Below are 25577 nucleotides of genomic sequence, written 5' to 3'. Positions count from 1 at the left end.
TCTTAAGGAACTACTCATTAAACATCTAATGAACCCGGCGTTGCCAGAACCTCTTAATCCCATCATTAGAGCCGCGATCCTAGCATGGAAAAAATGAGCAAAATCAAATAAAAGAATATTTAAGATTAATCAAATAGAAAATGTTCCTCTCACTTTAATCAACTATTTGGGTAAAGGAGAAATTCCCGAATCTTGGACCCTGGCAGGCATTAAAAAGATTAAAGATGTACAGTTGTGGTCAAAAGTTTACATACCCCGGCAGAATTTTTCCTTTCTTGGCCTTGTTTCAGAGAATATGAATGATAACAAAAAAACTTTTCCTCCCCTCATGGTTATTGGTTGGGTGAAGCCATTTACTGTCAAACTACTGTGTTTTCTCTTTTTAAATCTTAATGACAACCAAAAACATCCAAATGACCCTGATCAAAAGTTCACATCCCCTGGTGATTATGGCCTGATAATGTGCACAGAATTTGACACAAATGGGTTTGAATGGCTACTAAAGGTAACATCCTCACCTGTGACCAGTTTTCTTATAATCAGTGTGTGTGCATAAAAGCTGAGTAAGTTTCTGGGATCCAGCCAGACTCTTGCATCCTTCATCCAGCCACTGACGTTTCTGGATTGTGAGTCATGGGGAAAGCAAACGAATTGCCAACGTATCTACAGGAAAAGGTAGTTGAAGTGTATAACACAGGAAAGGGATACAAAAAGATATCCAAGGAGTTGATAATGCCAGTCAGCAGCGTTCAAACTGTGATTAACAAATGGAAAATCAGGCGCTCTGTAAAAACCAAACCACGGTCAGGTAGACCAACAACTGCCAGGAAAATTGTTCGGGATGCAAAGAAAAACCCACAAATAACATCAGCTTAAGTTCAGGACTCTCTGAAAACTAGCAGTGCGTCTGTTTCAAGATGCACAATAAGGAGGCACTTGAAGAATAATGGGCTGCATGGTCGAGTCGCCAGAAGAAAGCCATTACTGCGCAAATGCCACAAAGTATCTCGCCTAAAATATGCCAAACAGCACAGAGACAAGTCTCAAAACTTCTGGAACAAGGTAATTTGGAGTGATGAGACCAAAATTGAACTTTTTGGCCACAACCATAAACGTAACATTTGGAGAGAGGTCAACAAGGCCTATGATGAAAGGAACACCATTCCTGCTGTAAAGCATGGAGGTGGATCACTGATGTTTTGGGGATGTGTGAGCCACAAAGGCACAGGAAACTTGGCAAAAGTTGAAGGAAAGATGAATGCAGCACGTTTTTGCACTCATCAGCCCGGAAGCTGCACATGGGATGTACTTGGGACGTTCCAACATGACAAAACACAAGGCCAAGTCGACCAGTCATTGGCTACATCAGATCAAAGTGAAGGTTTTGGAGTGGCCATCTCAGTCTCCTGACCTTAATATTATTGAGCCACTCTGGGGAGATCTCAAGTGCACAGTTCATGCTAGACAGCCCAGGAATTTACCGGAACTGGAGGCTTTTTGCCAAGAAGAATGGGCGGCTTTACCATCTGAGAAAATAACCTCATCCACAACTACCACAAAAGACTTCAAGCGGTCATTGATGTTAGAGGGGGCAATACACGGGATTAAGAACTGGGGTATGGGAACTTCTGATCAGGATCATTTGGATGTTTTTGGTTGTCATTAAGATTTAAAAAGAGAAAACACAGGAGTTTGACAATAAATGGCTTCACCCAACCAATAACCATGAGTGGAGAAAAAGTTTTTTTGTTATCATTCATATTCTCTGAAACAAGGCGAAGAAAGCAAAAATTCTGCCGGGGTATGTAAACTTGTGAGCACAACTGTATACGATGGTGTCAGTTTCCTTCTTTTTAAAGATCCTAAATTAAAATACAATTTATCTAGCAGAGATTTTCTACATTTCCTATTGATTAAAGAACAGACTTAAACTCTTAAATAGCAAAGCTCCTATTTCTGAGATAGGTCTGTTACTAGGGAATACTAGTAATTTATACAATCATCTAAACACAGATTGTCACTTTGAAAAAACTCTCATATGATTAAATGGGAAAAGGACCTAAAAAATCCTTTCCACTAGATCAATGAGGGAAGAGTATTAAAGTAACTTTAACATCTGATTATGCGCCAATTAGACTCTCTGAAATTAATTCAACTTATTCCCCTAAATGCTGGAGAAATTGTGGGAAAAAAGTGACTTAATGCACATTTATTGGAACAGTCCAAAGATGAAGGATCTGTAGTATCAGGTGTTTCAGCTAATTAATAAACTTCTTAATAGAGAAATTACACTGTCACCCCAAATGGCTCTCCTCTCTCCTCTTTCCTTTCTCCTCTCTCCTTTCTCCTCTCTCCTTTCTCCTCTTTCCTTTCTCCTCTATCCTTTCTCCTCTCTCCTTTCTCCTCTTTCCTTTCTCCTCTCTCCTTTCTCCTCTCTCCTTTCTCCTCTATCCTCTCTCCTTTCTCCTCTCTCCTTTCTCCTCTTTCCTTTCTCCTCTCTCCTTTCTCCTCTCTCCTTTCTCCTCTTTCCTTTCTCCTCTATCCTTTCTCCTCTCTCCTTTCTCCTCTCTCCTTTCTCCTCTATCCTCTCTCCTTTCTCCTCTCTCCTTTCTCCTCTTTCCTTTCTCCTCTCTCCTTTCTCCTCTCTCCTTTCTCCTCTATCCTCTCTCCTTTCTCCTCTCTCCTTTCTCCTTTTCCTTTCTCCTCTCTCCTTTCTCCTCTCTCCTTTCTCCTCTATCCTCTCTCCTTTCTCCTCTCTCCTTTCTCCTCTTTCCTTTCTCCTCTCTCCTTTCTCCTCTCTCCTTTCTCCTCTCTCCTTTCTCCTCTTTCCTTTCTCCTCTATCCTTTCTCCTCTCTCCTTTCTCCTCTCTCCTTTCTCCTCTCTCCTTTCTCCTCTTTCCTTTCTCCTCTCTCCTTTCTTCTCTCTCCTCTCTCCTTTCTCCTCTCTCCTCTCTCCTTTCTCCTCTTTCCTTTCTCCTCTATCCTTTCTCCTCTCTCCTTTCTCCTCTCTCCTCTCTCCTTTCTCCTCTCTCCTTTCTCCTCTATCCTTTCTCCTCTCTCCTTTCTCCTCTCTCCTCTTTCCTTTCTCCTCTATCCTTTCTCCTCTCTCCTTTCTCCTTTCTCCTCTCTCCTTTCTCCTCTCTCCTTTCTCCTCTCTCCTTTCTCCTTTTTCCTTTCTCCTCTCTCCTTTCGCCTCTCTCCTTTCTCCTTTTTCCTTTCTCCTCTCTCCTTTCTCCTCTCTCCTTTCTCCTCTTTCCTTTCTCCTCTCTCCTTTCTCCTTTCTCCTCTCTCCTTTCTCCTCTCTCCTCTTTCCTTTCTCCTCTCTCCTTTCTCCTCTCTCCTTTCTCCTCTTTCCTTTCTCCTCTATCCTTTCTCCTCTCTCCTTTCTCCTCTTTCCTTTCTCCTCTCTCCTTTCTCCTCTCTCCTTTCTCCTCTATCCTCTCTCCTTTCTCCTCTCTCCTTTCTCCTCTTTCCTTTCTCCTCTCTCCTTTCTCCTCTCTCCTTTCTCCTCTTTCCTTTCTCCTCTATCCTTTCTCCTCTCTCCTTTCTCCTCTCTCCTTTCTCCTCTATCCTCTCTCCTTTCTCCTCTCTCCTTTCTCCTCTTTCCTTTCTCCTCTCTCCTTTCTCCTCTCTCCTTTCTCCTCTATCCTCTCTCCTTTCTCCTCTCTCCTTTCTCCTCTTTCCTTTCTCCTCTCTCCTTTCTCCTCTCTCCTTTCTCCTCTATCCTCTCTCCTTTCTCCTCTCTCCTTTCTCCTCTTTCCTTTCTCCTCTCTCCTTTCTCCTCTCTCCTTTCTCCTCTCTCCTTTCTCCTCTTTCCTTTCTCCTCTATCCTTTCTCCTCTCTCCTTTCTCCTCTCTCCTTTCTCCTCTCTCCTTTCTCCTCTTTCCTTTCTCCTCTCTCCTTTCTTCTCTCTCCTCTCTCCTTTCTCCTCTCTCCTTTCTCCTCTTTCCTTTCTCCTCTATCCTTTCTCCTCTCTCCTTTCTCCTCTCTCCTTTCTCCTCTCTCCTTTCTCCTCTATCCTTTCTCCTCTCTCCTTTCTCCTCTCTCCTCTTTCCTTTCTCCTCTATCCTTTCTCCTCTCTCCTTTCTCCTTTCTCCTTTCTCCTCTCTCCTTTCTCCTCTCTCCTTTCTCCTCTCTCCTTTCTCCTTTTTCCTTTCTCCTCTCTCCTTTCTCCTCTCTCCTTTCTCCTCTTTCCTTTCTCCTCTCTCCTTTCTCCTTTCTCCTCTCTCCTTTCTCCTCTCTCCTTTCTCCACTCTCCTCTTTCCTTTCTCCTCTTTCCTTTCTCCTCTCTCCTTTCTCCTCTCTCCTTTCTCCTCTCTCCTTTCTCCTCTCTCCTTTCTCCTCTCTCCTTTCTCCTCTCTCCTTTCTCCTCTCTCCTTTCTCCTCTCTCCTTTCTGCTCTCTCCTTTCTCCTCTCTCCTCTTTCCTTTCTCCTCTTTCCTTTCTCCTCTCTCCTTTCTCCTCTCTCCTTTCTCCTCTTTCCTTTCTCCTCTCTCCTTTCTCCTTTCTCCTCTCTCCTTTCTCCTCTATCCTTTCTCCTCTCTCCTTTCTCCTCTCTCCTTTCTCCTCTCTCCTTTCTCCACTCTCTTCTTTCCTTTCTCCTCTTTCCTTTCTCCTCTCTCCTTTCTCCTCTCTCCTTTCTCCTCTTTCCTTTCTCCTCTCTCCTTTCTCCTCTCTCCTTTCTCCTCTATCCTTTCTCCTCTCTCCTTTCTCCTCTCTCCTTTCTCCTCTCTCCTTTCTCCTCTTTCCTTTCTCCTCTTTCCTTTCTCCTCTCTCCTTTCTCCTCTCTCCTTTCTCCTCTCTCCTCTCTCCTTTCTCCTCTCTCCTTTCTCCTCTCTCCTTTCTCCTTTCTCCTCTCTCCTTTCTCCTCTTTCCTTGCTCCTCTCTCCTTTCTCCTCTCTCCTTTCTCCTCTCTCCTCTCTCCTGTCTCTCCTCTCCTTTCTCCTCTCTCCTTTCTCCTCTCTCCTTTCTCCTCTCTCCTTTCTCCTCTCTCCTTTCTCCTTTCTCCTCTCTCCTTTCTCCTCTCTCCTTTCTCCTCTTTCCTTTCTCCTCTCTCCTTTCTCCTCTCTCCTTTCTCCTCTCTCCTCTCTCCTCTCTCCTGTCTCTCCTCTCCTTTCTCCTCTCTCCTTTCTCCTCTCTCCTTTCTCCTTTCTCTTGAGATGGAACAACTCGCTCCTCCTAAGCTCTTTTTAATCCACATATTTCTGGTGGTAAAAAATTCAATAGCAGTGTTCTGGAAAAAACAGGTTCCTTCCAAGTGTACTGACATTATTACATTATTGAGAAAATATCAATACATTAAACATATGAATGTGAATTTGCCATTAAAAATAATATGTTTGAAAATGGTATCCTTGGAGTCAAATATTCCCTTAATTTGTCTCCCTCAGGTACTTAATTTGTTTCTCTAATTTTAACTTCTGTGAATTGCGTAATATTGTGCTTTTAGGTTATTGTTGTTTTCTTGTATTTCTGCTATAAAATTGTACAAATATGGCTATGCAATCTTTGTTCTCCCCTTATTTACCCTCCTTCTCTTTCCTTGTTGCCCCTCCTTAATAAATATTTCTCTTCCCTTGTTTCCATTTTTTCCCGTTTTCCGCTTTCCCTTCCCCATATAAAAATTAATACTCAATAAAAATCATTGAAACAGAATAGATGGCCGGACATAACAATGCAGTAAGGGAGCACAACGCGCATCCGCACACTGGCAACCATTTTTCCAAAGTCCACAGTAAGTTGCCATTTTCGTGTGTATCCCAACGGCCATATTAGTGATCTACTAACAGCTAAATCTAATGGTCCCTGCTCCCTGCTGATCTCCTGGATCTCTCTGCAGCATTCGACACTGTGGATCACCAGCTCCTCCTCACTATGCTCCGCTCTATCGGCCTCAAGGACACTGTTCTCTCCTGGTTCTCCTCCTATCTCTCTGACCGCTCCTTCTCTGTGTCTTTCGCCGGCTCCTCCTCCTCCCTAGTTCCCCTTACTGTCGGGGTTCCTCAAGGATCAGTCCTAGGCCCCCTTCTTTTCTCCTTATACACCGCCCCTATTGGACAAACAATCAGCAGATTTGGGTTCCAGTACCATCTCTATGCTGATGACACCCAATTATACACCTCTGCTCCGGACATCACCTCTACCCTAATACAAAACACCAAGGACTGTCTGTCCGCTGTCTCTAACATCATGTCCGTCCGCTGTCTCTAACATCATGTCCTCCCTCTATCATAAACTGAATCTCTCCAAAACTGAACTCCTTGTGTTTCCCCCCTCTACTAACCTATCTATACCTGACTTTTCCATTTCCTTGGGTGGTGCCACCATAACTCCCAAGCAGCACGCCCGCTGCCTTGGGGTCATATTCGACACTAACCTTTCCTTTACTCCCTATATCCGATCACTCACTCGCTCCTGTCACCTGCACCTTAAAAACATCTCCAGAATCCGACCTTTTCTCACCTTTGATGCTGCTAAACCTCTTACTGTCGCTCTTATTCGCTCTCGTCTGGACTACTGCAACTTCCATTTCTTTTCCAAGGCACCATGTGACCTTTTACGACTTGGCTTAACCTTTGTACCAAATAATGGTTTTGATTTCTTTACAGCCCTAAAGGATACACATCTGTTTTGTCGTAAGCTGATCCTTAAAAAACTCCATAATCAACATCATTCGGATTCAGGTTTGAACAGTGAAGTTGAGCGTCAAGAATTAGCTACCCTGGAGGAGTTATTGAGGGAACAACAACCTGATTTTGGAGGTACATTCCCACAGTCAGTGATTCCATGGTCATCGATGTCCCCCCCCTTGTCCCACTGCCCACAGGTGGAGATTTTCTGTAGATTGGTCACTGAAGACCTTAAGAGGATCCCCAGGGGCATCCATACTGACAACATAACTTCAACAAAGAGAAAGGCTTTAAAAGAATTACAATCTTTGGAGAATGTTGTCATTAAGGCAACGAACAAGGGGGCAACGTCGTGATCTGGCCTGTGGATAAGCATGAGAAGGAGACATTCCACCAGTTAAAAAATCATGATACATATCAGATACTTTCCCACAATCCCATGCCAACCTTCTCCACCAAGTTAGAAAAAATTCTAATGGGAGCTTTTGACGCTGGTGTCATTCCTAAAAAAATTCTTGATGGTCTTTTAACCAAATTTCCTAAGATACGGACGTTCTATCTTCTTCCGAAGGTCCACAAAGACCTCCGGAATCCACCTGGACGTCTGATTGTCTCTGGCATAGGAGGGCTATGCGATATGGCATGTAAAGTCATTGACCACTATTTTAAACCAGAGGGCGAATCGTTGCCCTCCTATGTCAGAGACCCCTCAGACGTCCTCACAAAAGTAAACGGCATCTACCTGGAACCAAATATGATCTTAGTCACGATCAATATAGAATCACTCTATACCTCTATAAGCCACCATGATGGACTATGGGCAATTTTTCCTGGGAATGAAAACCTGGGATGGCCATTTGTGTGAGTTTCCATTGGAACGGCTTGAATTCATGCTCACGCATAACTTTTTCTTGTGTTCAAAGATAGGTTTTACTTGCAGAAACAAGGAACGTCAATGGCACGGCATGCGTTCCGTCCTATGCGAACATGTTTCTTGGATTCTGGGAGAGGCAGATTTTTCATGGCGACGGGGCGCGCGCCGCCGACCCAATGGCAGGTTGGTTCCGTTACATCGATGATGTTCTGATGATATGGCAGGGCTCAGTGAGCTAGTTGACTCGGTTCATGCATACTTTGAACGAGAATGAACTTAACCTGCGGTTCACCTATAAATGGCACAAAATGAGGATTGAGTTCTTAGATATTCAATTGTGTGTCGATGATGATAGCTCCATACAAACCGATTTGTGTTGTAAAGAAACATCGGTGAATTCCTTACTTCATGCCTCATTGGCACATTTCTATCCTGTCATCAAGGTCATCACAGTTGGTCAATTCCTAAGGGCCCGACGTATTTGCTCGATGAATGATCAATAGTCTACCATACTCAGGGATAGATTTGCATCCAGAGGATGTAGTAACAGGACCATTAAATATGGTTACAGGAGAGACAAAAGAACGTCGCGTGAGGATTTACTTTCTAAATCCCACAGAATTGGAAAAAAGGATTTTGACACTAGTTTTATATCAACTTCCAATTGCCATTGGGAATCAATTTGTGGGATCCTGACTCGACACTGGCCTGTTTTTCTGTTTTGCAGTCAGTGTGTTGGTTAGGAGTTTGCCATCAACACCGAGAATGACACCACGCAGGGGTAGAAACCTGAAGGACTTTCTTGCACTTAGCCATTATGTGGCAAAAACTCCAAATCCATTTGGCGTGGGAGTCCTATCCTTGATTTCTACCCATGTGGCAACTGTGTAGAATGTCCAAACATGGTGAGATCTACATCCTTCTTGGCCTCTGATGGCGTAAACACCATATCTCGTGTAATACCGCCATTGTGATATACTAGGCCACCTGCCATGTCATAAGATTTATGTAGGGCTTTCATCACGAGAATTAAAGATGCGCATCAGAGAGCATGTTAGGAGGGACATTGTGGCTGCAAAAGGGCTATCCGATTTGTCACTCCTGAAAACCGTGCCTGAGCTCTTCAAGGTGTCCCATGGATGTGATCCCCGAGGTTTGAAGATACGGGGTATTGAAAAGGTCACATGTGGTATCAGAGGGGGGAATGCCGAGCAGATTCTGGCTCAATGAGTGTGTCGCTGGACTTGCCGATTAAATACTCTATCACCAATGGGGCTTAATGAAAAAATATGTTTTGCCACTTTCCTATAAAGCAATTTTGGCCCTGTTTGACCAGCTTTCATGTGGTCCTTTAATGTATATATATATATATTTCGCTTGCAATTAGCTTAAATATTTACCCCTGTGTCGTGTGTCCTGTTTTTTTAGTATTGTCATCTTGCTCTTCGATCATCCATTGTCATCTTGCTCTTCGATCATCCATTGTCATCTTGCTCTTCGATCATCCATTGTCATCTTGCTCTTCGATCATCCATTGTCATCTTGCTCTTCGATCATCCATTGTCATCTTGCTCTTCGATCATCCATTGTCATCTTGCTCTTCGATCATCCATTGTCACCTTGCTCTTCGATCATCCATTGTCATCTTGCTCTTCGATCATCCATTGTCATCTTGCTCTTCGATCATCCATTGTCATCTTGCTCTTTGATCATCCATTGTCTACAGTGTTTGATGCCTTAACCATCTCTGAGAGAATTTCCACCAACTTGTGTGAACTACCTTCTACATGGGATCTGGAGATTGACCCCTATCCTAAATGATCACTTGATGACTTTTTGATATGATTAACAGGCGCTTTTATCTTTGTTTTTAGTGGCTTTTGTGATTTATTTATTTTTTTCGGCGGGGAGGGTTGTTAGGTTACAATGTTTTAACAATGGAGGAATTTTGTCTTTTTTGCTCTTTTATAAAGACCCTTAAGACAGTAGAATTATTTCTGTATGTCTTCCATTCTCTAATCATGTAGCATATCACAGTTCTTTATACTATGTTTACTTCTGTCGCTAGAGCATTCATATTTTTTATGATGTGTCACTTTTGCTACTTTGTGTCATCTTTACTCCTTTTTACCTGGCACCTGTGAGCTGACTCTGACTACAAATAGTGGGAATGGACACTACTGTCTGACACCTCCTCATTGATAAAGCTATACGCAGAACGCGCGTCGGGGCAGCTGTTGGCAGGCTCAATTCATCCCCTGCACTATGGGTAAGCATACCTGCTGTTTAATCATTTTTCTTTGTCTCGCTTAATTCTATTGGCAGTTTTGTGATTTCTACTATCATACTTCTGTGAGACTCTTTATGCAGGTTCCCCTGCACACTGTGTGTTGCTTTATGGCATTGCTGTGGGATTATGTTAGCAGCCCCCTAACCTCTCTATTCCTCCTTATCTCACTCATTTTCTCTATTGAATGGTTATTACCTTTTTTAATGAATTGTTCAATAAATGTTTTTTATATACAGTGAAGATTCTTTGATACTCGCTCTCTTTTCATTGTAAATATGGTTTGGCGGATTCCATCACCGGACTTTCTGCCTCGCCTCAGTCCTACAGTCCTACAGTCGGTGAGACACCAGACCGTTCCTGCCTCGCGCCAGTCCTACAGTCGGTGACTATATGTAGAGCTCACTGCAGGTCACACACGGGCGTAGAGTGTCGTTGCTTGCTGTTTCAGCTACATCTCCACGTCTAAGCCCCTCTGTTCCACATCTAAGCCCCCTCTGTTCCACATCTAAGCCCCCTCTGTTCCACATCTAAGCCCCCTCTGTTCCCCATATTCTGACCTGATAAAAATTGTCTTTTCCGATGAGCAGTTTGGCATTTTCCCACCCTTGTTCTCGTCCAAATACTGTACAGAGGACATCAGTGACCATCACGATAGGGGCCGGGGGGATGCGGTAGCTCCGGATTTCCTCCACATCCAAGATTCTCAGTTCTTTCTGGACAGCAGCCCACTGGAGACGAGCCTGGGACGGGGGACACACAAGAGCAATGGGCTTAGACGGGGAAATGTGTGGGTGCACAGTGACGGGGATGTGGACCATGGTGTTCAGATGGGGGAGACCGATTTGTGATGGAGGGTACAATGTCAATGACAGTTCTACAAACATGAGGTACACTACCCATAATGCTCCGCTGTGAAGTGAGGCCCCCTCTTACCTGCTCCAGGTCACCCCGTCTCCGGCCCTGCAGTCTCCTCACCCGGGCCCTCACTCTCTCTTTGGCTCTTTCCAGCTCCTCACACTCCAGCTGCACTCGTCTCTCATCTTCTTCAATCATCCCAAGTTCATTCCTCCAATGTTTTGTCTCCTGTCAAAAATAAATAAAAATCTTTATATTCTGCAAAGTGTGATGACACAGAGGATGTAATATATATTACACACATATATACAGTGCCTTGAAAAAGTCTTCACACCCCGTGAACTATTCTACATTTTTGCACATTACACTCACAAACTTAAATGTATTTTATTGGGATTTTCTGTGATACAACACGAAGGAGAAAATATTTGTGAAGTGTAAAGGAAATGATACAAGAGCAGCATGGTGACCGAGTGGTTAGCATGATGGCTCAGTGGTTAGCACAGTGGCTCAGTGGTTAGCACTTTGCAGCGCTGGAGTCCTGGGTTAAAATCCCACCAAGGACAACATCTGCAAGGAGTTTGTACGTTCTCCCCGTGTTTATGTGGGTTTCCTCTGGGTTCACCAGTTTCCTCCCACCCTACAAAGACTGATAGGGAATGTAGATTGTGAGCCCCGATGGGGACAGCGATGTTAATGTATGTAAAGTGCTGCGGAATATGTTGGCGCTATATAAAAATAAAGATTATTATTATTATACGAGGTTTAATCTAATGATTTTAGAAATATAAATCTGACAATTGGGACATTGTGCATTTGCATTCACGTGATATGAAGGGAGCGCCAGCTCACCACTGAAGAGAATGATCCAGTGTGCAAGGAACAAGGTTCTGACCAGACGCGCAATAATTGAGAAGAAAAAACAGGGAGTGCCAGCTTCTGGTAGAAATGCTGCAAATCAGTCCATCTTTATTGGGTTAAAAATCCATATTGGGGATCAAACAGCATCGTGAAAAGCAAGGAGCCCACCAGACAGGTCAGGGATAAAGTGATGGAGAAGAGGAAAGCAGGGTTAGGTTCTAAAAAATAGCCCAAGCTCTGAACATCTCACAGAGCACTGTTCAATGCACCATCCAAAAATGGAAGGAGTATGGCACAACTGCAAACCCTACAAGAAATGTCCGTCCACCTAAACTGACATACCAAGGAAGGAGAGCACTAATGAGAGAAGCAGCCAAGAGGCCCATGGTCACTCAGGGGGGAGAATCTGTCTACAGGACAAGTATTAGTCGCACAATTCACAAATCTGGCCTTTATGAAAGAGTGGCAAGAAGAAAGCTATTTGTGAAATCATAAGAAGTTCTATGTAGGGACACAAGGAGCAGATGGAAGAAGAGGCTCTGGTCAGATGGGACCAAAGGAGAACTTTTGAGGCTAAATACAAAACGCTATGTGTGACGGAAAACTAACACTGCACATCACCCCAAAAACACCATGCCCACCGTCACACATGGTGGAGGCAGCATCCTGCTGTGGGTGGCTTTTCTTCAGCAGTGGCAGGGCAGCTGGTCAGAGATGATGGGAAGATGAATGGAGCTAAATACAGAGCAATCCTGGAGGAAAACCTGTAAGAGGCTGCAGAAGACCTGAGACTGGAGCGTAGGTTCACCTTCCAGCTGGACAACGACCCTCAACATCCTGCAGAGCTACAATGGAGGGTTCAGTGTAAATCTAAATATGGGAATGTGGGGTACAGAGCGCACAATAGGGTGATACCCTATGGAGGGAGAGTAGGAGAGTGCTGGTTACACTCACTTGATTGAGATGTGACAGGCACAACTCCTATGGAGGCATGAAGAAAGACAGCTGCTGCCGCCCCGAGGCCGGTGGATGAATCCTCAGGAGATATCGGATCCAGGTGGATGAACACGTAAGTGGCTGTGGTGCTGGAGTAAATCAATTCTTCAGAGATGATGATGATGATGATGATGATGATGATGAAAAGGCCTTTTACTCACGACGCGTTTCCCTCCTCCACCTAGATGGCTCCTCTGTTATCAGTGGCCCTTCTGCCGTCCATCCACGGCCCCATCCCAGGATCTAATCCCACTTCTCCTACTCTCCAATCGCTTCTCCCCAACAACTTGTCCTTTGTGGTGTCATTGATATGTACGGTCCCTTCTTCCTTAGTCCCCGTCCTCTCCTCTGCCCGGGCGGCTCCTGTTATTGCCCCTCTGGCTTCTATTCGCTGCCCCATCATGGGGTCTTATCCCGGGGTCTTATCCCGCTTCTCCTACATTGCAATCGTTCATCTCTTTACATTTTATCAGTAATAAGTTTGATTTTTTTTTTTTTTTTCCTTTAATCAATTTGAAATTTCCAGCTGAGGGTCCGCCCCGTCCTGACGCCCCCATTGGTTATGTGTTCCTGTGGGTGGTGCCTACGTGATTGGTATCCAGCGTGGGCCTTTAAAGACCCATCCGCTGTCATGCTTTGCACATTTGGTTCTTTCACTTGATAATGATGCCGGTACAGCGTTCTTCATCGTCATCAATCATCATCATCATCATCATCACCATCATCATGACATGTTCATCCAACTGGATCCAATGGAGGGTTCAGGGCAGATTCCTGTGTGATTGGAGCAGTCACCGTCCAGACCCAAATCCCAGAGAATCTGTGACCAGACGCGAAAATCACCGATCACAGACGTCTCCATCCAATCACTGAGAGAGAGCGAGAGTGCAAAGCTGGAGAGACAGACCCCAAAAGACAGCAGAGAAAGCTGGAGAGACAGACTCCAAAAGACTGCAGAGAAAGGTGGACAGACAGACCCCAAAAGACTACAGCAGAGAAAGGTGGAGAGACAGACCCCAAAAGACTGCAGAGAAAGGTGGACAGACAGACCCCAAAAGACTACAGCAGAGAAAGGTGGAGAGACAGACCCCAAAAGACTGCAGACAAAGCTGGAGAGACAGACCCCAAAAGACTGCAGCAGAGAAAGGTGGGAGAGACAGACCCCAAAAGACTGCAGAGAAAGGTGGACAGACCCCAAAAGACTGCAGCAGAGAAAGCTGGAGAGACAGACCCCAAAAGACTGCAGAGAAAGCTGGAGAGACAGACCCCAAAAGACTGCAGAGAAAGCTGGAGAGACAGACCCCAAAAGACTGCAGCAGAGAAAGGTGGAGAGACAGACCCCAAAAGACTGCAGAGAAAAGGTGGACAGACCCCAAAAGACTGCAGCAGAGAAAGGTGGAGAGACAGACCCCAAAAGACGGCAGCAGAGAAAGGTGGAGAGACAGACCCCAAAAGAATGCAGCAGAGAAAGGGGGAGAGACAGACCCCAAAAGACTGCAGCAGAGAAAGGTGGAGAGACAGACCCCAAAAGACTGCAGCAGAGAAAGGTGGCCTCCAAAGTATTCACTCAGGGGGGCTGAATACTAATGCACAGAACAATTTTAAGATTTGTCTTTTTACAATATTTAGTGACCTCGTATCATTTCTTCACACATCACTAATACTTGTTACTTAGGCTATGTTCACACACGTTGTGTTTCTTTGTGTTTTGCTGCAGCGTTTTTTTTCACTGTCCTTCTGTCTCTATTCTTACATGTACATAAAGTTCTGTTTTTGGCATAGTGGGGGTGGTGAATAGTTCAGGAATAGTTTAGACACTGGCAGTGCATTGAGTTTGTATGACACTAGTGGCTTTCACACTATGGGGTCTGCCATTCAGTTGCACAGGTATTGTTCAATCTCACAGGTAGCTCAGCCAATCTTTACTCTGTATACATCACTAATTTAATTACATTGTACTAATACCAACAACCATCTCAGTGACCAAGACAAGATGGTTAACCACAAAATAGAAATCATATTTTGACATCAAAAACGCTGAAAAAATATTTAGCTGTGTATTTGATGTGTTTTTGATGTGTTTTTTCACCACTCATTACTTCCTATGGTTGAAAAAATTCTGAAAGAAGTGACATGCTCTATTTTCGAAAAACGCAAGCAAGGCAGAAAATACGTAGCAAACAAAAAGCTACATGTGTGAACAGAGACTTCTGGTTTCTCATAGACTTAGCTGGTACTGCAAGACGCAGCTGAAAATGTGTGTGAACATAGCCTTAGTGTTAATGTCACATAAAATCTTAATAAAATACTGTCAGGACCACCGGCAGGATCATACAATATCCCACCGCTGCCAACAATTTGTCAGGGATTTGGCACACACACGATCCCGATTACTCACTACGTAGCTATTGACAAGCGAGCAGTGAGCGTATGGCGTACACCCCCCCGAATTCCAATGCATAAAATATGTGTATACACCCCCGTACGATCACTGCCAGTTTTCACGATGACCAAATTCGATTATTCACTGCCACCACCGATCAGTTTTAAAATGTAATACAGGCCTGATTGGACGCCAGCTTTCTGGTAGCGTGTGGCTTTGGAAAGAACAATTACAGTACAGAAGAAGCAGGACTATTACATTTTATATTTAATACAAAATTGAGACAGAGTTTATAAAAAATATACAAGATTTTTCAAAGGGGGACAATACAATACAGAATATACAGTAACACAAAATAAAAAGGGATTAACAGAATAAGCTTACTAGACCAATCGCAGAGACGATTCAGTTTAGCTGGAGGAAGGCGCTTCAGCAGACTGTTATCGAACGGGACCCCTGCTTATAGAATATATACCTCCCAGCATGAGTATAGATCCATATTCAGCTGGATCTTTTATGTCGAAGGGGACCCCTGCCAACACACTCCCCTGTGATGACCTCTCGTGGGCTGGTCTCCGGCCTTCATGGTTTGTATTAAATCTCTAACTTCTGCGATAACTTCTCGCTGGTTGATCGCCATATTTTTTATTACGAATTTACCTTTCTTTAGAGACCAGACATGACCTTGCTGCTGTCCGTTATTTTTGTACTTTTGCGTTATAGCTCACCTTCAGGGCATACAGATACGGAAAAATGTGTATTGTTCCTTAGCTAACCCTGCCACTAAAAATGTGTGTCCCATCATAAATCGGAATTATAGAACTCCCGATATTCCATATTTCGTGTCAGTGCCTGTGAGACTGCAGATTGAACACATATGCAAATGGGGATGTCCTGGCTCTTGTGTGTGTGGGGTGAGGTAGTTTTCCTTTGATTCTTAATGAGCGGTTTCCTATTTAGCCAGGTGTCTACTCATCACAGGTCTATTCTACTAGGTGCTACATTCATATGGTAATTAGCCTGGATAATTGTGTTTGCCACCTCTTGTGTGTACTGCATTTTTATAGAAGTAGTTTGTCTAGATTGCTAGCTCATCTTCTGTGACAAATAGTATAGGGGAGGTGGGAAGAGGGGTTTGGAAGGAGAGAGAGATCTTCAGTATTTTCTATGAAAAATACATTTAAGCTTATGGGTGCAAATTTAAAAATGTGGAAAAGTTCACGGGGTATGAATACTTTTTCAAAACACTATGTATATGCTGCTAATACAGGGGGTATATATACTGTTATAACACCCCTCGACCTGTCCTCCCGCCTCCTCTGGCCTCCATCTTACATATACAGACCTCCTCGGCGCACTGGAGTTGGCGGGCACACGTCTCCGTCTTCATTGTGCACTGGTCTTGCACATCACTGACATGCTGCACCCGATACACAGCGCGGCGGAGCCTGGAGCGACAAACATCATCATACAGAAGAGCCAACATATACCGGAGCGAGGAACATAACAGGGAGACGAGAAGGAGCACAACCAGGTCCACCTGGCCCAGATGAAGAACCCGACATGACACATTATTTACCAAAAGTTACCCCAAAATACAGAAGCTCTGTAGGAGAAAGTATGTACACCCTCACATGGCCGATTCACCTCTATAAAAGCAGAAGTTCTGGCAGTCTGCAACATTGGATCCTTCAGAGATCCGCACTGAACTTCTGCACTGAAAGTAAAGGGCCGAATAATATTGCACGCCCCACTTTTCAGTTTTTAATTTGTTAAAAAAGTTTAAAATATCCAATTGTTTCACTTCACGATTGTGTCCCACTTGTTGTTGATTCTTCCCCAAAAAAATAGAATTTTATATCTTTATGTTTGAAGCCAGAAATGTGGCAAAAGGTAGAAAAGTTCAAGGGGCCAAATACTTTCACAAGGCATTGTAGGTGATATTTAGCCCTGGCAAAGCAGGAACAGTGGTGAACGATGAGTATATGCAGTAGGTGTGGGGTAGTATTGGGGACGTACTTTTGGACTTGGTCTCTAGTAACACCCCTGGTGTGATGTATCACTACTACAATGGCCCAAACAGATTTCACCAGGAACTTCTCTCTCCATTTGGTATAGTCTATCTGCCCTGTGCTCGGAGGTGTGGGGCTGGTCTAGGTGGTCATTCTCTGTGTGTTCCTCCTTCGTCCTCACCTCGCCTCCTCCTTGTCTATGGTTTCCTGTAGTTCTGAGAAGATTTTCATATAAGTGTGTATGAAGCTGATGAAGGCCCTCGGGGAGGTCAGTGGGAGATGTGGCCACTGCCGATGACAATAATCCTGGGCCAGGAGATGGATGAAGGACATTAGCCTGGAAATGCTGGAGGCTGGAGAACCTGGTAAGAGAAAATATACATGAAAGCGAGGACATTTGAACACAATGCAGCATGATGGAAGCAGTCCTACTGACCGAGGGCAGGACGTCATCCCGTGGACCCAGGGTGAGATATCGTCACGTGGACCCAGGGCAGGACATCGTCCCATGGACCCAGGATGGGATGTTGTCAAGTGGATCCATGGGAGGACATTGTCCCATGGATCAAGGGTGAGATGTCGTCACGTGGACCCAGGGCAGGACGTTGTCCCATGGACCCAGGGTGAGATGTCGTCACGTGGACCAAAGGCAGGACGTTGTCCCATGGACCCAGGGTGAGATGTCGTCACGTGGACCCAGGGCAGGACGTCATCCCATGGACCCAGGGTGAGATGTTGTCCTGTAGACCCAGGGTGGGCCGCTGTCCTGTAGACCCAATGTGGTTCTTAAACCCAGTGAGACAACGCTTGATAAAACCACTAGCTATTACCCACCACAGATTGAGCACTGAATGGAAAATCAGTCACATACATCGACTCTCTAGATAAGTCCTGATGTGTCCGTGATCTTGGCAACTAATATGATAATATGTGCGGACATTATCCTCAGTGATCTCTACCGGACATGGATCATTTATGTTCCCCAGTCCACGAGCGCGGCGTTCTCACCTCGTATCTGGTAATGCTCCAAAACCTTCTCTGAAACCCGCTGGAGAGACGGGAGGCTCCATGGGTGATACACATCTGTGAAGGTTAATCGCAGCAGCAGTGGCGGCCCGGCTCTGATCTTCTGAAGGAGTATCACATGAAGGTTACTGCGCACCTGAGTATTGTACCTAGGAGAAGACAAGCAGGGATCAGTAGATCTTGTGTCCTGTATTGGCAGAATCACAAAATGACTCCTGGTAGCTCCTCCATCCACAATCGCAGTCTATGATAGCGGGGTAGTATATCCCATATATTGTGTCTCCTCATCCCTAGTTACAGCCATACATTATGCGTCCCATTATCCCTGTCACCCCCATGATCTGCCCATGGTTGTGCTCCCCATCACCCCCATGTTGTGTGCACCATCACTCTTCTTCTTTTCGAGTGTTGTGTGCCCATTATCACTACATTCTGTCTCATATTAAGTACAATGTTACCCCTACCTTTTCCCCTTGTTGTGTGCTCAGTCACTCTTCTTGCTTTGTGTTTTGTGCCCCATTACCCCCACCTTCTGTTGCGTGTTGGGTGCTCAGTCACCCCCACCTTCTGTAGCGTTTTGTGTGACCCACCACCCCCACCTTCTGCCGCATGTTGTGTGCCCCGTCATCCCTACCTTCTGCCCCAAGTTGTGTGCCCTGTCACCCCTACCTTCTGCCACGTGTTGTGCGCCCCGTCACACCCACTTTCTGCCGCGTGTTGTGTGTCCCATCACCCCACACCTTTTGCCGCCTGTTGTGTGCCCAGTCAGCCCCAGGTTGTGAGCTCAGTCAACCTTACCTTCTGTCCCGTGCTGTGTGCCCCATCATCCCCACCTTTTCCTCCTTGCTGTGTGCCACATCACCCCCACCTTTTCTCCCATGTTGTGTGTCCCGTCACCCCCATCTTCTGCCCCGTGTTGTATGCTACGTCATCCCTACCTTCTACTCTATGTCACGTGCCCTGTCACCCCCATCTTCTGCCCCGTGTTGTGTGCCCCGTCACCCTTCTTGTCGTGTGTTGTGTGACGTGTTGACCCCATTTCGTGGTCACACATGGTACTTCTATTGCTGGATTGCTCCCCATCTTCTCACCTCTCCCTCAGAGACTTATTGCTGGCATTCTTATTACCACTCTTGACATTCATGTGCAGCAGGTCCTGCAGGACAGTCTCCTCCTGTTCTGCACTGTACAGTCCTGGAAACGTTCCCTCTCGTATTAGAGCTTCCAGCTCTTTCTGAGCACTTTGAGAGGTTCCTTCTCCTGACAGAAGAGCTGCAGAAGAACCGTGCACACCAGCTCTCAGGCAGGCCTCCCGGATCACACTGTGACGTTCTTCTGTGGTCTCCTTGCCACTGAGCTCCAGCAGGGCACACTGGGTGAGCTGAGCAGCTAGTCGTGCCAGACTTCTCCTCCCATTTCCAGGATGCTTTGATAGGAGTAAAATGTGCCCCCTCGGAAAGCGGAGAACACGAGTCAAATGGGAAAGATGGTGGCAATCTTCAGGACTTAGGGTCAGGTGGTGGTCAGTCTGTATGCTGCTTAAAGCATCACCTGGTCTCTCTCTATAGGAGTCAGATCTCGCTTGAAGTCCATGGCTGTAGTCATGGAAGAAACTGAGGACCTGCAGATCGTCATCACTCCCCAGCAGCTCAGGGGGAAGGAGAGATTTGCTGGGTGACTGGCTTATGTCACATGAATTAATGTCTGGTTCTGATCGCACATCTTCAATGATGATCAGGTCTGTCTCCATGATTGTAGCCTTTGGCTGAAGTTGACTCTTTCCATCTTCATCGCTGCATACTGAATCTGCCATCTCGGTAACATCTGCTGCACTCTCCGAGGTGTGCCGTCTGCTGAATGTTCTCATAACACAACCTCGTAAGAGATCCCTGAAAATACTCTTCTCTTCATAAGTCTCAAGATCATCTCCAAACGTGCGCAAAGCTTCATGCAACCAAAGCCGCACAATGCCACATCGTGTGAGGTCTGCCACTGAGATACTGTTATGGGGTATTGTAAGAACATTGGCCCCCGGGGATGGGCACAGAAAGGTCATGCTCTGGAGCAATCTGTGCAGGTGATGAAGTGAAAAGCAGTATTTTGATGGAAAAGCTTTGGTGACTTGGTGGTAAAGACAAACGGAAGCTGCAGCCAAGGCTTCACTGAACTCTTTCGGCTGCTGGAAAGATATCGACTTTTTCAACCAAACCATTAAGCGCAAACTGAATAGACTGAGAAAAACTTCTGCACTGGAGGGGGTCATCTCAAGCACAAAAAACAGACGACTGAGTCTTGGGCACAGTGGTCCATAACCGTCTTTAGGAGGAGACGTGGTGGCCAAGAAACTGCATTGTGGTCCAGAATCACCGTCTGACACAATCTGACGTACGACCTCCAGTGTCGACTGTGTCCCGCTCCCAGGATCTGTGAAGACAAGAAGTTCTTAAATAGAGGACGACGGCAAGCTCCAATCTACAGGAGGAGGACAATGGCAAGTGTCAATCTATAGGAGGGGATGATGATGAGTGCCAGTCTACAAAGGAGGACGCAGCTAAGTGACAATCTACAGAGGAGAATGGCGATAAGTGCCAATCTACAGGAGGAGGACGGTGAGTGCTAATCTACAGTAAGAGATAACGTCAAGTGGCAACCTACAGAGGAGGATGACGGCAAGTGCCAATCTACAGAAAAGGACGATGGTGAGTACCAATCTACAGAGGAGAATAATGGCAAGTGTCAATCTACAGAGGACGGCGGTGAGTGCCAATCTACAGGAGGAGACAACGGCAAGTGCCAATCTACAGAGGTGGACGACAGCAAGTGCCAATCTACAGAAAAGGACGATGATAAGTGCCAATCTACACAGGAGGATGACGGCAAGTGCCAATCTACAGAAGGGATCGATGATGGGTACCAATCTACAGATGAGTACGACGGTAAGTGCCAATCTACAAAGGAGAATAATGGCAAGTACCAATCTACAGAGGAGAATAATGGCAAGTGTCAATCTATAGGAGGGGATAATGAGTGCCACTCTACAAAGGAGGATGATGCTAATTGACAACCTACAGAAGAGGATGGCGGTGTGTGCCAATCTACAGAGAAGGATGATCGTATGTGACAATCTACTGAGAAAGGACAACGGTAAGTACCAATCTACAGAGGAGGATATGTCACGCTGTGACTGTACGTGATTAGGGAAAGGGGCCCTACACTGTTTCTTGGACTGGGGCCCTAACTATCTCCTAAGGTACCTCTGATGGTGAGGAGGTTTGGGCCATGTGCCTTACTGTTCTCCTGTTATACTCTAAGCCGTCCTCTCCCCCAGGGGGCCTGGGACAGAAATGCTAGTGTATAAACACGTAAGACAAACAGGGATAACAAAAAGCAACTAACATACAAAACACTCACCAAAGGTAGAAAGGGAAGGGAATGTACAAACCAAATGGGAATAGGACAATGAGAAAAGCATAGACCCAAAAACAGCATGCAACAACGATCTCCAACTCAGCACAGCAACTGCAGGGAACCTGGAGGTAAACTTTCACCGGCGAGGAAGAGATGGCCTGGCCAGATTTTATAGAGAGAGGAAATAACCAGATCAGGAACAGCTGTGAGATGGAGCTGCATGTTTCAAACCAGCATAGAAAGGGTTGTTAACCTCTTCAGCACCAAAGGAAACAAAATCCATTAAATATGGGACACGAAACACCCAGGCTAAATGGAAGACCTGCGATTCACAATATATAATGATTTTCTAACCCCAGATCTTCCAGGATGACGTGACACACTCGTGATAGGATGAAGTGACAATCCACTAAAGAGGAGGATGACGATAAGTGCCAATCTCCTGAGAAGGATGGCAAATACCAATCTACAGAGGAGGATGACGATAAGTGCCAATCTACAAAGGATGATGACGGCAAGTGTCAATCTACAGGAGGAGAATAATGGCAAGTGTCAATCTACAGGAGGAGATGACAGTAAGTGATAATATACAGAGAGGGGGGACGGTAAGTGCCAATCTCCAGAGGAGAATAATGGCAAGTGTCAATCTACAGGAGGGAACAATGATGAGTGCCACTCTACAAAATAGGACGAATGTCATGACACAGCTGTCGGGTGACCAGGAATCAGGTGCTCCTACCCTGACCCTAACACTAGGGGGCGCCCTAGATCGCCCTATTCCCGGGATTACCTCTGAAGGTGAGGATGCCGGGGCCTCCACCCTCGTCCTAACTGCTGCGTTAGCCTGCCGTCTGTTCTCTGGGGTGAGAAGGCAGGGGGAATAAACCAAAATGGAGAAGGATAAGGAATAACCATGCATACAAACCAGACACCAGTCACAAGTTATTCCTCCCAAACTCCTTTTCATTAGAACCTCCATTCCTTCCTTTGTAATACAGCAAAAGCTATCTCTGACAAGGATTAGTATCAGAGCCCAGATTATAAAGGGAAAGGGAGTGGATAACAGAGCTTAGCTGTAAGAAGAGGGAAATCCAACACGGCTGCTTAACCCCTGTTCTGCCAGAAAAAATACACACATTTAAGATGACAAGGTAGTGCTTCTTCTCGGAGCCGGAGTAGGAGCCATCTGACGCTGAGGTCTCCTGGCTCCAAACTATCGTTGTAACCCCATGACAGTACCCCCTCTTCTACGAGGGACCTCCAGAACGTCAGGACCAAACCTATTGCGGTGAGCTGCATGAAAAGCCCGGACCAGTCTGGCCGCATGAATCTCAGAGGCTGGTACCCACATCCTCTCCTCAGGACCGTAACCCCTCCAATGTACCAGATACTGAAGTGCCCAATGAATAAGACGAGAATCCAAGATTTTAGCAATCTGAAACTCCAAATTCCCATTGACAATGACAGGTGATGGGGGTAGAGGTGATGGTACCGAAGATACAACACATTTTTTGAGAAGAGACCGATGAAAAACATTATGGATCCTAAAGGTAGACAGTAGAGCAAGGCGACATGCTACAGGATTGATGACGGCTATGATTCTATAACGACCGATAAACCTGGGACCCAGTTTCCAAGACGGAACTTTCAACTTACTGTTCCTAGAGGACAACCACACCAAGACACCCACACACAAGTCCGGTCCCACCAAGTGTCTCCGATCAGCCACACTCTTAAATTTGGATTCCATCTTCCTCAAATTGTTGATAACTCCCTGCCAAATGGGGGAAATAGAAGATGAAAAACGTTCCTCCTCTGGTAATCCAGAAGGGCGATTACCATTAAATGAAAAAACTGAGGAAGGAACCCATACGCCCGAGAAAAGGGGACTTACCAGTCGATTCCCGACAACGATTATTTACAGCGAATTTGGTAAATAAGTAACCCAGGCCTCCTGACTATCAGACACAAAACACCTCTAATTATTTCCCTGATGAAAATTTGCACCAAGGATTTGGCATTAGGTAACGCTGGTAATGCAACAAAATGAGACATTTTACTGAATCTATCAACCACTACAAGGATAACAGTATTCCCTGCCGATACCGGTAGATCAGTGATAAAATCGACAGATAAGTGAGTCCGAGGTCTACTGGGAATCTCCAATGATTGGAGAGCCCCAGACGAACGTGTATGAGGGGTCTTAGAAAGCGCACAGACACTTAAGGCAGTTACATACTCTCGAACATCCTTATGAGCACCTGGCCACCAAAAACTCAGTAAGCAGATCCACGGTGGCCTTACTACCAGGAAGTCCCGCCAACACCGCATCGTGATGTTCGCTGAGGATTCTAAGACGGAGATTTACAGGAACAAACAATTTACCAAGTGGACAGGAAGCAGGGGCGTCCCCCCGAGCGTCAACAACCTCTCTTTCCAGATTGGAGCATATAGACACCATAACTACCCCCTTTTGAAGAATAAGTACCGGTTCACACTTATCTCCTCCCCAAGGAAAGCAAAGCAATAAAGCATCTGCCTTAATATTTTTGTTCACCGGCCTATATGTGAAAAAAAAGTTAAAACTGGTAAAAAAAACAATGCCCATATTGCCTGACGAGGTGTTAGACGTTTCGCTGACTCCAAGTAAACAAGATTCTTATGATCCGTGATTATCATAACATGGTGGATTGCTCCGTCCAAAAAATGATGCCACTATTCAAAAGCTCATTTGATTGCTAAGAGTTCCCTGTTACCAATGTCATAATTTTTCTCAGCAGGTGACAATTTTTTAGAGAAATCAGCACAAGGTTGCCATTTACCAGGAGACGCACCCTGCGACAATACAGCCCCCCACTCCCACCTCAGACGCATCGACCTCAACGATAAAAGGCTGAGAGACGTCAGGCTGTATTAGAATCGGCGCAGAGGCAAAACACCTTTTCAATGTGTCGAATGCCTTCCTGGCCGGACTGGACCACCTAGAGAAGTCCGTCCCCTTCCTGGTCATATCCATAAGAGGTTTGGCTAACACCGAAAAATTCTTTATGAAATCGAAAAACCTTTGTAACGCTTTCAAATTCTCCGGATGATCCCAATCCAATACTGCCCGGACTTTCGCTGGATCCATGTGGAGGACAACACGTATCCTAGGAAAGGGATCTCCTCGACCGAGAACATAAACTTCTCAGGCTTAACATATAATTTATTGTCTCGAAGAATATCTAAAACCTGCCTGACGTGTACCTGGTGTGACTCAAGGTCAGGTGAAAAAATTAGTATGTCATCCAGATAACCACGAATCTGCCTATCAGGTGACTAAAAATGTCATTTATGAAGTGTTGAAAGACAGCGGGTGCGTTTGTCAACCCAAAAGGCATCACCAGATTCTCATAGTGTCCCTCAGGCGTGTTAAACGCTGTTCTCCACTCATCCCCCTCTTTAATGCGGACGAGATTATACCCCCCCAAGGTCCATCTTAGAGAACCATTTTGCTCCTACAATTTGATTGAAATGGTCAGGAATGAGAGGAAGCGGATAAGGATCACGGACAGGGATCGCATAAAGTTCACGGAAATCCAGGCAAGGGCGCAACCCCCCATCTTTTTTCTTTATAAAAAAGAAATCAGCAGCAATGGGGGAAGAGGATGGCCTGGTATGACCCTTAGCCAGGTTTCCGTGATGTAGTCCTTCATGGCCTGCCTCTTCGGACCAGATATGTTATAGAGTCTGCTCGTTGGCAGCTTGGCCCACGGAACGAGATTTATGGCGCAAACATAAGGACGATGGGAAGGGAGTTCTTGGCATCTCTGCTCTGAGAACACATCCCCAAAATCTGACAGGTAATTAGGCACAGACCGGATATCAACCCTTGCTAACCGGGTACCCAAGCAGTGCTCCTGACAATACCCACTCCATTTAACAATCTCCTGAGTCTGCCAATCGACCACAGGATTGTGCAGAGTGAGCCAAGGGAGTCACAGTACTACAGGTGAGGGCAGACCCTCTAGCACGTAGCAGTCTAACACCTCAGTGTGCATAGCCCCCAACGGAAGCCGCATGTCATGGAAGACTTGAGTAAAGTGCCGTTCTCTCAAGGGGGTGTAGTCGACGGCGACAATGGGTATGAGTCTGGACAGTGGATGTGGGATGAGGGCTTGGACCTGGACAAACCTAGAGTCCATCAAATTTAACTCCGCCCCACTGTCCAGAAATGCTGACACCTCGCATTAACTCCACCCACA

General features: G+C 45.6%; 1 protein-coding gene across 1 annotated transcript in view; it reads right to left on the bottom strand.

Annotated features, from left to right (window-relative positions):
- Positions 1–25577, bottom strand: part of DNHD1 (dynein heavy chain domain 1) — a 552395-nt gene that overhangs the window by 254245 nt on the left and 272573 nt on the right. Inside the window, exons 26-31 of the mRNA XM_073661200.1 lie at positions 19017–20349; positions 17908–18074; positions 17081–17261; positions 16233–16335; positions 10726–10875; positions 10350–10532 (exon numbers count right to left, since the gene is read on the bottom strand). Of these exons, the coding sequence (XP_073517301.1) occupies positions 10350–10532; positions 10726–10875; positions 16233–16335; positions 17081–17261; positions 17908–18074; positions 19017–20349 (2117 nt within the window). The remainder of the gene's footprint in view (positions 1–10349; positions 10533–10725; positions 10876–16232; positions 16336–17080; positions 17262–17907; positions 18075–19016; positions 20350–25577) is intronic.

This window comes from Phyllobates terribilis, unplaced genomic scaffold, assembly GCF_046119375.1.
Source record: "Phyllobates terribilis strain yellow unplaced genomic scaffold, ASM4611937v1 Scaffold_2__4_contigs__length_985480577, whole genome shotgun sequence".
In the NCBI taxonomy this organism is placed as follows: Eukaryota; Metazoa; Chordata; class Amphibia; order Anura; family Dendrobatidae; genus Phyllobates; species Phyllobates terribilis.
Note: the sequence above shows the minus strand (reverse complement) of the source record. Positions and strands in the feature narration are given on the sequence as shown.